The 12,853-nt window shown below is 53.9% G+C and overlaps 5 protein-coding genes across 5 annotated transcripts; 4 read left to right on the plus strand and 1 right to left on the minus strand.

Moving 5' to 3' along the window:
- Nucleotides 1–293: 293 nt before the first annotated feature.
- On the minus strand, nucleotides 294–1,838 carry BJX67DRAFT_391449 (TauD/TfdA dioxygenase family protein; the record flags this gene model as incomplete). Its single annotated transcript, XM_071034781.1, has 9 exons — nucleotides 294–402; nucleotides 451–477; nucleotides 531–609; nucleotides 669–790; nucleotides 847–944; nucleotides 1,004–1,172; nucleotides 1,234–1,400; nucleotides 1,451–1,560; nucleotides 1,607–1,838. The coding sequence occupies 9 exons, from the start codon at nucleotides 1,836–1,838 to the stop codon at nucleotides 294–296; spliced, it is 1,113 nt and encodes a 370-aa protein (XP_070881261.1).
- A 2,149-nt stretch (nucleotides 1,839–3,987) lies between these two features.
- BJX67DRAFT_385778 (major facilitator superfamily domain-containing protein) lies at nucleotides 3,988–5,829 on the plus strand (the record flags this gene model as incomplete). The annotated part of the gene is made up of 5 exons (XM_071033933.1): nucleotides 3,988–4,233; nucleotides 4,283–5,452; nucleotides 5,499–5,617; nucleotides 5,667–5,750; nucleotides 5,805–5,829. 5 exons carry the CDS (start codon nucleotides 3,988–3,990, stop codon nucleotides 5,827–5,829), a joined length of 1,644 nt encoding a protein of 547 aa, XP_070881262.1.
- A 516-nt stretch (nucleotides 5,830–6,345) lies between these two features.
- Nucleotides 6,346–7,770, plus strand: BJX67DRAFT_375397 (uncharacterized protein; the record flags this gene model as incomplete). Its single annotated transcript, XM_071031686.1, has 1 exon — nucleotides 6,346–7,770. One exon carries the CDS (start codon nucleotides 6,346–6,348, stop codon nucleotides 7,768–7,770), a length of 1,425 nt encoding a protein of 474 aa, XP_070881263.1.
- A 947-nt stretch (nucleotides 7,771–8,717) lies between these two features.
- BJX67DRAFT_391450 (uncharacterized protein) lies at nucleotides 8,718–9,686 on the plus strand (the record flags this gene model as incomplete). The annotated part of the gene is made up of 1 exon (XM_071034782.1): nucleotides 8,718–9,686. One exon carries the CDS (start codon nucleotides 8,718–8,720, stop codon nucleotides 9,684–9,686), a length of 969 nt encoding a protein of 322 aa, XP_070881264.1.
- Nucleotides 9,687–10,389: 703 nt separating this feature from the next.
- Nucleotides 10,390–11,589, plus strand: BJX67DRAFT_391451 (putative extracelular cellulose binding protein (Cip2); the record flags this gene model as incomplete). The annotated part of the gene is made up of 1 exon (XM_071034783.1): nucleotides 10,390–11,589. One exon carries the CDS (start codon nucleotides 10,390–10,392, stop codon nucleotides 11,587–11,589), a length of 1,200 nt encoding a protein of 399 aa, XP_070881265.1.
- Between the last annotated feature and the right edge of the window lie 1,264 nt (nucleotides 11,590–12,853).

The raw sequence follows: 12,853 nt of genomic DNA on the forward strand, positions 1-12,853 counted from the left end.
TGTTTGGCTGAGGGCTGTGTTGGGGGCGAGACCGGGTGAGGTGTTCAAGAAGATCCAGGGGGCCTGCTCAAATCCCTGCATGTTATTTCCCAGCAGACGCTGTGGGGGGTCTGGGAGTTTGGGGCGACGCGGGATTTCAGCACCAAGGTGAATTGGAGTGGCAGGAATATAGATATAGAGTATCGCTAGGTTATCTTCGAGCATACAATATCTCCCAGTCTGGTAGAGATCAGGACATTGAAAGCGCAAATTCATAGATTCTGACGCTGACCATGACAACTATCATCCTCAACTCAAGCCTCAGCAGCCAGAGCCTCGCGTCTCGACTTCGACCCTGGGTCATAGTACGGAATTTCTCCAAGTGAGACAACGCGGTTCCCTTGCCGCTTTCCATCGTAGTCGCTAGCCAGTGTTAGCAGACGTCCAACACAGTAGAGGCTGAATACTTACTTCGTGGCAGTATGGAACACGGAGCGACTAGACTTTCGTCAGCACCCTCCTCCCATGAATCATTATACAAGTTTACTCACTTGTCCCAAATTGCCAGATCGTTCGTACCCCATTTAAAGCGGACTTGGAGGTCATGATTCTCGGCAATGAGCTGGCGGACTATGATGAATCAGATCAGACTGACTATAGGTGCGTACTTCGAACCCGGGCTGTCTTACAGTATTTCTTCAAAATCTCGCTCTCGCGCTTGGTAACGCCCTCGATCCAGCCGTTGTCGACCTGACCCGCGGCCCCGAAGAGACTCTTCCACCCGGTAACCGGGTTCGTGCGCACAAGCGGGCTACTCAACGCATCAGTAATCTATGAGTATGAAAGTAAGGATGTGTGGAAACGCACTGGCTAGCCTGGAAGTCATATCCGGTGTTCTCGGGTGCGCCGCGATCTCCCTCGATGAGCTCGATGCCGTGTTCTTTGGCGATTTTGTTGAATTGTGGCTGCGACTGTTAGTCTGGGAACGACATGCTACGGTGTGTATGGGTTTTGTGAAAAATACCTGATGATGGACGGCCTTCAAGGTATCCGCGAGCACTTGGACGGGCGGCGACAGCCGGTCGTAGACTTCGTATCCTGATGCCCAGAGGGTATCGCCGCCAGTCTGGTCCTCGGGGGAATGCGTGATCTTCAGGATGGCGTAGTCGGAGGGGACTCGCTCGAAGGTGATACTAAGCTGTTAGATTCCGCGTTTTCTTCTAAGGGGGTATATTGTCTGAACCGACGACATACTCGGCATGCCACCCCTCACTCGCAAGATGGCGAGAGTTATTGGCGAACCTGTCGCCGTAGTACTTCCTGTTCACGTCGGAGGAGATCACCGAGATCTCGTCGTCGAGCTTTCCGTGCTCGTTGACGGTGATCTTCCGGCCGGCGTTGTTGACGGCGTGTCGGTGGAGCTGTCGTTTTGTTAATTCTGTTCATGGTTCCGATTCACAGAGCGGCGTACCTTCGACGTAGCAGGCTTGCCTGTCAGCTCACCGAGCCTCTGACCGAGAATCTTCTGGTCATCGGAGTTGAGGCTCTGGTTGCGGAAGAAGACGACTCCGCGGCGGGAGACTGCTACTATTAACTCAATTCGACACCGACATTGTTGGGGCTGTACCGGTGATGGCTAAATCACGGACCTTCTGGTCGTCGTTCAAGATGTCGGTGAGTTGGAGATCGGGAAATTCCCTCCCAATCACGGGCGTGACGTCGAAGCTCTTGTACTCGTCCAGAGAACCGGAGTACTTGAGTGGTTCACGAATGTATCCAGAAGCGGAGGCCTTCTGATCGAGCTTTGTCTCGGTAGCGGGGGTTGGCGTTGCGGTAGCGACTTCGATGGATGGAGCCATGGTGGAACGAGAACTTATCAAGAATTTCGGTATAAAGATGAGAAGATCAGGCATCAAGTTGGCTTCAACACAACTCAGTTCATTGACCTTTTATATCCCTCCCCTTCCAGCATAGCGAATTACACCATAAATCCCCAAATCACATACACCCCCTCCATGCATATTTACTGGTACATACCCCATCTTATCAGATCTCCGTAGGAAAAGAAACCCAGAAGAAGTATCAAACCCCTCACTGACGACATATTGCAACATAATGCGTAATGCCAACACAGCAACAGCAGGGAATCAACTGACGCGAGTGTAGAGCAAAGCTACCAGTCAGCCGCGGCGTCGGAGGAGGAGGTTAGACACCAGCGACGAGGATTCGTTTTCCTGTGTTGGCGCAAGTGGCCTTTGTAAGCTGGATATGTGGAGTCTGGCACGACAATCGGCGATAAGGTGTTTGTTTTGCGCCGACGGTGGGCTGGTGATATTGAACTTGGATAGCGTGATTCTTATCCAGTCTTGCATTCCCTACCTCCAACCTTGAACGATGAAGACCCAGCAGCTGTGGTATTGGAACTGCCTGTGCCTGACTCAATCATGGGGATGTGAAAGACAAATGCTGGGGACTGGAGGGAGAAGACATGACTTGGTACCATGTAATCGACTCGGGGGGGCTGCTGATCAGGATCATTATATGTGCACGGGTACCGAAAGGCTGAGAGAAGGAGATTTAATTTACTGTCGCGTATCTGAGCATATCATAGTAATCAAAGTTCCCTTGTCCCCAGGGTGAAGGGATATAGTGAAGTGGAAAAACAGAACTATATCAACAGGGTTTAATCTCCTGGTGTCTGATACCATTGGTTGTCCTCGCTATAACTATACGCCCTGTCCGCGCTGCAGCTCCTCTACTGGTAAGCCCGTCAAGGAGCGCTCATTACCCGGCTCCAGAGGAGCAGTACTCGTACAACTTGGGGGGTTGTGTGACCTCACGTATTTGAATAGGAAGGCACATCCCTCGCCAGAGTCGAGTCCATCGTCGCCCCGGGCCACCAGTCGCACCTGCCACGCTTGAATGCTTCATAGATCGCTCCTTTCTTGTTCGTTTTCTCTCGTAAGAGGAAGGCGCATAATGGCCGGTTCGTGGACCCTGGGTTGTACCTTCTTTGCTTCTCGTTAGACCCCCGCCGTCAAAGGAAAGCGCGACTGGTCGTGGTTTCCGGGATGTGATGCTGGCCGGGTTGCGGATCCAAACTGCGCTGTGCGGAGGTGGTTATGGCTAGCCCTAAGTAGTTTAAGGGAATGGGTAAGACGGCGGGTGCCACCATACGAGCGTGTTTGGCGCCAAGCGGAAGGCTGAGCTGTCGTCTTGCGGGTTTGAGATGTCATTTCTACTTTATGATTAACTTCATCCAGCCGAGTGGCTCTCTCGTTGATTCTCTGGGTTTCGAGACATGCAGCTCCCGGAACGGCAATTGACGGGCCAAAACATTGGGTAGTACGCATCCTACGTCCCAATTGCCTTCCCTCCAACATAACGCTTCTTTCAAGATCTAGGACCAATCCTGGGCTCATCTCTTTGTATGAAGCCAGTTAATAGCAGCTTCTATTGACGAGAAACGGCCTCCTTTGCCGATGGGGCTTTTAACGCCGATTTCCGGGGCTAAGGTCTCTCACACCATCCGGCACCATCATCCCCCAAAATGTCGCCAGAGACGCAGCCTTCAGCCAGCCAATGGCACGCTTAGCTAAAGCCTGGGCTGCGGGCAAAGCTTTTACCATGGCAACTCAACGTCCTCTTTTCATGAAAGTTGGTTTGAAATGCAGAGCCGTGGTTGGTCCGTTGCCCTACCCAATGGCGCGTGAAAGCCCTAAGTGGTGCAAGATCCTTCAAACAAGGGAGACTTGGTTCTCCGCGGGGGTTCTTGTAGGAGAAGTGACATGCTCCTCTAACGAGGTTACGATGAGCCGGCCAGTTGCTGTTTACAAAATACGTTTACGATAGCGTGGGGCACCACATGGCAGGGATCATCTCATTCATCTGTCCGGGCACGACATAACAGCGGAAGGGGGAAGCTAGCTCCCAATACACGCTTAAAAAGAACGGCCCGGGTACCTGGCCCCAACTTCCCTGTTTCCCATATCTCAAATCTTTATCAACATGACAGCGGAAGGGCCCAAGGCTGTACCGATCTCTGCTCGCGAGGTGGAGGCTGATTCTCGTGGAGTCAGTGACGCTGACGATTCCGACAAGGAGCAGCAGATTCGGTCTCGGCAGGGAGAGAGTACATTCGCGTCGAGTGAGGACCCCCGGTACAACCGGCCGATTGATAGCTATGAGGGCATCCATCGCTGGGATCCTGACTTTGAATGGACTCCTGAGGAAGAGAGGAGAATTGTCAGAAAGGTAGGCAATACTCCCTTACTTCGTCTGTATTTCGAGACCAACGATCTAGATTGACCTTCGCGTCTGTACCTTCGCGTGCGTAACCTTTTTCGCACTGCAGCTGGATCGAGGGAATATCGGCCAGGCGCTGGCGGACACTCTGCTGGAAGATCTCAACATGACGAGCAATGACTACAACACAGGCCAGACCATCTTCCTGGTCTGTTTCCTAATCGCCGAATTGCCCTCTCAGTTAATGTCGAAAAGGCTGGGCCCTGATCGCTGGATCCCGTTCCAGATGGTCGCCTGGAGTCTTGTTGCAGCGTGCCAGGCGTTTCTGAAAACGAAGAATGCCTTTCTAGGGCTGCGTGCATTGCTCGGCTTCCTCGAAGGCGGATTCATCCCCGATACAATTCTATTCCTGTCGTTCTTCTACAAGTCCAGCGAACTCCCGAAGCGCCTCACCTGGTTCTGGATCTCGTACACTTCGACCAACATCATCGGTGCCTTCCTGGCGTTCGGCTTCCTGCATATCAAAGACTCAAATGGCGGTGGATCCTGGCGATACCTCTTCGCATACGAGGGCCTTATCACCGGCGTAATTGGCATCATCGCCGCATTCTGGATGCCCGCATCCCCCGTACAGACGAAAGGTGGCTTCGGCGGGAAAACAGGCTGGTTCACCGAGCACGAGGAGAAGATCCTCGTGAATAGGGTCATCCGCGACGACCCGAGCAAAGGAAGCATGCACAATCGGCAAGCCGTCACCCCACGCCTCCTCTGGGAATCGCTGAAGGACTACCATATGTGGCCGATCTATGCCATTGGCCTCATCTGGATGATCCCGACAACCCCAGCAACGAACTACCTGACGCTCCAGCTGCGGTCGCAGGGATTCTCGACCTTCCAGACGAACCTGCTCACCATTCCGGCCGCGGCGATCGCGATCATTACCATGGTTGCGACAACCTGGATGGCGGAGCGCACACACCAGCGTCTGCTCTTCGGCGCCGGCGTCGAATTATGGTACCTTGTTCTGCTGATTGCCCTCGAGACGCTCCCGCAGAAGAGCATGCCCTGGCCGCGGTGGGCGATTCTGACTCTCCTCGTCGGGGGGCCGAGTATCCACCCCGTCCTGGTGGCGTTGACGTCGCGGAATGCGGGCTCAGTGCGGACTCGCACGGTTGCGTCTGCGCTGTATAACATGTCTGTGCAGATAAGTAGCATTGCCGGTGCTAATGTGGGTTCACTCTATTCACTTCTGCCGCGGATACTGATGAGATCAGGTCTACCGGACTGAAGATGGCCCGTACTATCGGGAAGGAAACAAAGTCCTGATTGGGATTTCGGTGGCCAGTTTCTTCCTCTTCATTGGAGCGAAGGTCTACTATGGCTGGCGCAATAGGTACTTCCTCCTTTTCGAGCTTATAGTAGGTTGCTGACTAGATTTATAGACGCAACACTGCCAAATGGGAGGCCCTGACCGGGGAGCAGAGGGAAGAATACCTGCGCGAGAATTCGGTGATGAGCAATAAACGGTACGTCTAGCTGCCCTAGCAATGGTATATTGTTGCAACGCTGATGGTGCGTAGCATTGATTTCAGGTTCGCCTCTTAGGCAGGCGGTTGCCACGAAGATTCGGCATTCCGAGTGCTGTTGGGATTCTTGCTGGTGTTCGGACGACGTACTCACATACAGCTCGTATAGATTCTCCTCTGGATAGCAGGAGAGAATAGAATCTTAACTCTCATCTCATAACCCCTCTCTATTCCCACACCGAAACAGCGGTTGGTGGGGATTGCCCCGTAATTGCGTCAGCCTTGCTCAAATGAGGTTATACTTGTAGCACCAGCGACTAGACGGCAGCGACAGCAGCGGCAATCACGCCAGGCGCCCCAAGATCTCAACAGCTGCAGCGTCAGTTTAGCCCGTGCTACTCCAACTCCAACTTCGACTTCTTTCACAAGCGTCCCCCGCCTCGTTCGCAGAACTCCAGTCGACACCGTGGAGTCCCATTGCGCCATCCTGCCCACTCCCTAAATCCGAATCGACCTCAACCATCATGTCTCCCACGCTTAAAGAGCTCTCAAACCCTGACTCCAAAATCAGAGCGTCACCCAGCACGCAACAGAGATGGCCCGCTATCCCTCCGTCGCCGTAATCGGCACCGGCCCGTCGGGAATCTCAACCGTCAAAGCCCTAATCGACGAGAACGCCTTCTCGCGCATCCGCGTCTTCGAGCGCCGAGACCGTCCAGGCGGACTCTGGCACTACGACCCCATCCCCGACGCCTTCCCAATCCCCAGTCGTCCGGCCAAAACCCGACCAGAGATCCCAGGTACGCTGCCGACATTCACGGACCCCGTCACCGAAGACCTCACGGCGCGCACGGGGATCCACGACGCACTCGATAGCAATGTTGGCGCGCACGCGATGAGTTTCACGCATACGCCCTTCCCTGAGGTGAATTCTGCGGTGTCGGTGCGCCAGTTAGGGCGGGGGAACCCGTCGCGGCCGTTTCGGGTTGTCCAGGCGTATCTTGAGGATTTGCTGCGGCCGTATCTGGGCCTCGTGGCGTTCCGGACGACCGTGGAGCGGGTTGAGAAGGTTGGCGACAAGTGGCGGGTTACACTGCGGCAGGGGGGCCATTATCATCGCGACAGGCCGGCGGAGTATTGGTGGGCTGAGGAGTTTGATGCGGTTGTTGTGGCGTCGGGGCATTATAATGTTCCCTTGATTCCGGAGATTGAGGGGTTAGGTGGCGCGTTTGACGCGTATCCGGGGGTTTTTGAGCACTCGAAGAGCTTTCGGCATGCAAATGATTACGTCGATAAGAGGGTTGTTGTTGTGGGGGGGAATATCTCGAGTGCGGATTTGATTGCGGATTTGCATGCTGTTGTGCGGGGCTCGCTGTATCTCTCCCAGCGGGGGAGTAATGAGGCGCTGCATAATGCGTTTACGTTACCAGGAGTCGAGGTTAAGACAACAATTGCGAGAGTTGCGCCGGGTTTGACGGGGGTGGACGTGACGTTCAGCGATGGCTCGAGCATCGAAAACATCGACAAGATCGTCTTTGCAACGGGGTATAAGCTCTCCTATCCCTTCCTCGTGCCCGACCCCGTCACGCCGAGTAACCGCGTTTCCGGACTGTACCAGCACATTTTCAAGATCGGAGATCCCTCTCTCGCATTTGTCGGGCAGGTCCGCGGCGCACTGAGCTTCCGAGTCTACGAATATCAAGCCGTCGCGGTGGCACGGTACTTCGCGAACCACAACGCAAAGCCCCTTCCTTCGCCCCGGGAGCAGGATATCTGGGAGACAGAGCGGCTGAAATACAAGGGGCCCACGTCCCTCTTCCATGAGATCAAGCCGGATTTCAAAGAGTACTTTGAGTATCTGCGGGAGTTTGCTGGGCCACCGGCGGAGGGGACGACGGCGTACGCGTTACCAGTGTACCAGGATAAGTGGGCTGAGCTGGGATTTGCAGTTCTGCAGTTGAAGGGCAAATACTGGCAGCGGATTAAGGCTGGGGGGCCGGAGATGCGGGCGAAGTTATAGTCGGTATACGTCAGTTAGGGCTATATCAATACTTGGTAGGGCTACACACCACGATCTTCGAATACCGTAATTTACGTACGCATCCTGCGACAGGATTCCAAGGCTCGAGGAAAGAATCGTACCTTCCATGAGCTCCATGCAAACTTCGCCAGGAAGGAGTGACCCTCCTTCTTCGCTTGTTGCATACCTATCCATATGCGTAGACGGAAGGAGCAACTCGTTGCCTAGGACTACCTACTTCCATGATCGCTCCTCCCCTTCCGATCAATGTCCTATACCAAAGGTACAACCCACCCAATGCCTCTCTGAAGGCCGTACTTTCCTCATTTGCCCGCATATCTATCTTCGCTAGGGAAGGAAAGAGGTTTTGTGATCTCGGACTGCTCCCACGATCTTGCCTGCGACGTCTGGATGCGCTCTGGGACAGTGTCCCCTGCCTGTATACCCGTGTCCTGTACCGTGTTGGGCTGCAGCCGGCCGAACCCATGAAGATTTCGAATGGATAGAAAGAGACACAGACCTGGGATTTGCTCGTCAAACTCTCCAACATAAAAAGCCGATAATCCACACCTAAGCCATTTCACTCTCGACTAGCAAATCTTCATTAAGAAGCACTTTGGGGATCACTTCCATGGTTGACCGAAGCTTATTCTGCTGCCTGCTGCCAAGTCTGATATAGTTCGGGCCCAAAGCTATGGGTAGCTGGGGAAGAGACTGAGACTGTGGCTCCCGCAAAACTTTCCGCGGGACAACAGCTGTCAGTGCGTCACCACATTCAGCCTTGCGCCTGGTACCATGGGACGCCCCAGGCTTTCGATGCCCCACAATGACGGTTAAATATGGCCGCGAGGAACGATGGATTGAACGTTTATCCCGTTGAGTCGTGCCGCGAATGCCTTTGCTATTATGATGTCCTAACAGCATCAGCCATCCAACAGGGTCGCACAATGGCACTGAACGACGTCGGGGGCAGCGTTGACTCTTCAATCCCACGGCCCTTCACATACGTCGTGACAGCCTTCCTCTCCGTCGCCTTCTACAACGTCCTCGAGCTCACTTTCCTCCTCTTCTACACCTTCAAACGCCGCCATGGGCTCTACTTCTGGAGCGTCCTCGTGGCAACCTGGGGAATCGCAATCTACTCCATCGGATTCGTGCTCAAGGATTTCAAATTCGCGACCGATATCCCCGCGTTCTACGTCACGCTCATAATCTTCGGCTGGTGTTGCATGGTCTCGGGGCAGTCGCTGGTTCTCTACTCGCGCCTACACCTCGTCGTGCGACGGCACGCGATCCTCCGTTTCGTGCTGACGATGATTGTAGTGAACGCGATTATTCTGCACATCCCGACGATAATTCTGTGTTATGGTGCGAACTCCGTCCAGCATGCGCGGTTCGCGGGCCCGTACGCAATCTACGAACGGATCCAGGTCACGATATTCTTCGTCCAGGAGGTCATAATTTCGGGCCTGTATCTGTACACGATGTGCAGGCTCCTCTACTTCGGCGGAACACTCAGCGAGGTGCACGGCGAGGCCGGGCGACGGCTGATCCTACACTTGATTTACATGAACATCACCGTCATCATCCTCGACGTCACCATCATAGTTTTGCAACTTACAGGACGATATGTGTTGCAAACGGCAATCAAGGCGACGATATATAGCGTGAAGCTGAAGCTCGAGTTCAATATCCTGAACAGGCTGGTGGACTTGACGCGGCATGCGGGCGAGGGAATTTCCAGCATGGACTACGGGCACAGTTCGGGGTTCTGGTCCGGGTCTGGCGATACCCAGGTTGAAGAAGGGCGTGGCCATCACGGTGCGCATCGCCGTGCGTGGAGAGAATCTTGTCCGTGGCATGTCTTCCCTGTTAGGGTTAAGCATGAGGTCGCGGGGCCGGTTGTCGACCGGTGAGGTGTCGATGTATGCTATAGCCATATTAAGAGAATAGAACTGTGCTTCAGGCTCCAATACCGTATCACTCAGGAGAGTCTGGAATGACGACCCGTGATTCGTGGCTAAATACCGGAAGAATCAGCCCTAACAATCAATTCAATCCTTGCCAACCTCATGACAAGCGCCAGGGATTCCCCTCTCCGTCATGCCAGCGTTTACATTGTGTGGGAAATTGCCGCTCCACTAAAAAGGGTCAACCGTTCCTAGTGAAGGGCTATTCTGGCTGACACATTCCTTCCACCACAGCATCGGGATGCACGCCCAATGCTGTTTCAGGAACGGAATGTTTCGGCTTGGGTCGATGGAGCTGATCGATCAGCGGCAGGAATTCTGTTTCAGCGCATGGAATATCGAGGGCCAGGCCGTTTCAACTGGACCAGGTTCATGTTCGAGATCGTGGGGTGAAGATGTACCCCGCTCTTTCAAGGACGGTCTCTGAGTCCTATCCCGGAACCTGCTTACGTTTAGGGTCTGCCAACCTTGATCCATTTAGTCTAGTCCAGAATTGTCCCGAGGTCCGCAAACACGGAGTTATATACCGTCGAGGGCCATCCCTTCGCCTCGGTCGAAGGGAACAACCGTCTATAAAAGCGGTTGCAAGGCGAGAGCTGTATACCGGAGTTGTTCGCACTCAGACTGAAATAACGATAGCAACAGGATCATGGCTCCTGCCCATCGTCTTGTCCTAGGGCTAGCATTGAGCTTTCTCTACACCAATGTGCAAGCGCAATGTCCTACCCTCCCCGCTTCACCATCCCTAGAGACGATCGCAACCCTCCCTGACCCATTCTCCTGGTATCCAGCACAAGACGGCCGTATTTCCAGCGCTGACGACTGGGCCTGTCGTCGCGAGCACATTGCCACGCTCCTGCAACAGCTCGAGCTCGGCGAGAAGCCACCCACCCCGCCCAATGTTACAGCAACTCTCTCCGGGGACACGTTCTCGATCATGGCATCCGAGTCCGGAAAGAGTATCTCCTTCGACGTCTCCATCTCCCAACCATCAAGCGGGACAGGCCCATACCCAGCCATAATCGCCTACGGCGCATTGAGCATCCCACTTCCCGACGGCGTCGCAACAATAATCTTCCCTAACGACGACATCGCACAGCAAACTGACACCTCGAGTCGCGGGAAGGGCCTCTTCTACGACCTCTACGGCGCAGACCATCCAGCCTCGGCAATGACCGCCTGGGCATGGGGCGTCTCGGTGCTCATCGACGCCTTGGAGTCAGCGTCAGAGCCAGAGACAGCGAACATCGACACGACCCGTCTCGGCGTAACAGGGTGTTCGCGGAACGGGAAAGGCGCGCTCGTCGCAGGCGCCTTCGACGAGCGGATCGCGCTGACGATCCCGCAGGAGTCAGGCACGGGGGGGACGGGGTGCTGGCGCCTTGCTGAGGCCGAAGACGGCGGGTCCGGCTCCGTGCAGACGGCGCCCGAGATCATCGGGGAGAACGTGTGGTTCTCGACCTCGTTCGAGGAGTACGTCAACGACGTCGAGGTCCTGCCCTTCGACCACCATCTGCTTGCTGGGTTGGTTGCGCCGCGCGCACTGCTCTCGCTTGACAATGCCGGGTATGAGTGGTTGGGGCCGTGGTCGTCGCTGGGGTGTATGCGGGCTGCGCGGAGCGTGTGGGAGGCGCTGGGGGTCAAGGATCATATGGGGTATTCTCTTTCCAGTGACCATGCGCATTGTAGCTTCCCAGCAGAGCAGGATGAGGATTTGGATGTCTTCATGAGGAGGTTTCTGCTTGGGGAGGAGGGGGTTGATACGGATGTTGAGAAGGATTATCCTGGGCTTGGGTTTGATAGCTCTGCTTGGGTGGATTGGGATGTGCCTGTTCTGGGGGATGAGTAGACGATTCTCGATGAGATTATGATCAAACAAGATACGGCTGGACGGTTCAAAGCAGCAGGAGTAGGCCTACTATAGAGACAAAATACTGCCATGCTTGCATCCTCCTTACACTGTCCCTAACACTCTCATAAAACCCAATTGTAAATTCTATGCCTTTGTTCAATGGCAATATATTAACCCGTCTTCCAATTTGGAATTCAGATATCTGTGGATTCAAGCAATCTGCCACGGCCGATGCTCCTCACCGGCCATCCATGCTCTCAGCTGACATACATGCAGTGGCTTTGCTTAGGTCACCTGACTGCCTATTGCCCAACAATAGACCTTCACGTCAACCAAAGAAAGTGAAGTATTCGGGAGGTGGCAGAGCGATGGTGCTGGCTGTTCCCGCCTCCGCGAGTCTCAGCATCCTGCTTCGGTGCCTCGAAACGACGATCGATGACCATCGCCGTTTCATTGGTCGGGACCAGGCCCCCAGGGAGGACTCAGGGTTCGAAACGATCTTGCGAGGCTAATTTTAATATTTGTAGTTCCCAATTTCATTGGATTATGAAAGTACACAGGAAATGTTGTCCTCTGGAGTATCCACCACATGTTAGCCCCACATCATTTCCAGAATCATGATATGTTTGGGCAGTTCGTATACACTCAGAGTATGTGATCCACATCTATCCACCCACCCACTAACACTGCAAGTGTGAACACAGCACTGCCTTTCCAACCTACAAGATCAGCGGCATTGGGGGTCTCAGGGATGGGTGAGAGAGACCAAGACAGAAGACACAGTGCAGCTCAGTGTGCTTGAGAAGTGTATAAGTAGTCCATCTAAACCCTTCCATAGTTCTCGTCTCACAAAGCTCAAACATCTTCACAGGATTATAATATTCCCTCAAACCTACACGCGACCTGGAGCAGTACTATTAATTTCTGATTATCATGCGGATCTTCAACCTTTTCTTCTTCGCTATCACGCAGGGTGCTGTCATGGGAAGCCCTATCGAAAGTTCCAACAGCCTATCTACCCGGCAGACTGGGGTTCAATGTGACTGCCTCTTTGATGGTGGCGACTGCTTTATTGATAATCTTGGTGAAGGGCCAGACGGAGCTCCTGTATGTTCTAGATTGTCAGCTTGTCTGTATAGGTGCAGTTCTATCGAAGCTAATATTTCTTTAGCGCTGCCGCTCTGCACCAGACAACAGTCTTTCATATGTGTGCAAAGTTAATAAAGACACAAATACCTATGATTGTGTAAGTTTAGAACAG

This window comes from Aspergillus lucknowensis (genome assembly GCF_044049455.1).
Source record: "Aspergillus lucknowensis strain CBS 449.75 chromosome Unknown BJX67scaffold_70, whole genome shotgun sequence".
NCBI lineage: Eukaryota > Fungi > Ascomycota > Eurotiomycetes > Eurotiales > Aspergillaceae > Aspergillus > Aspergillus lucknowensis.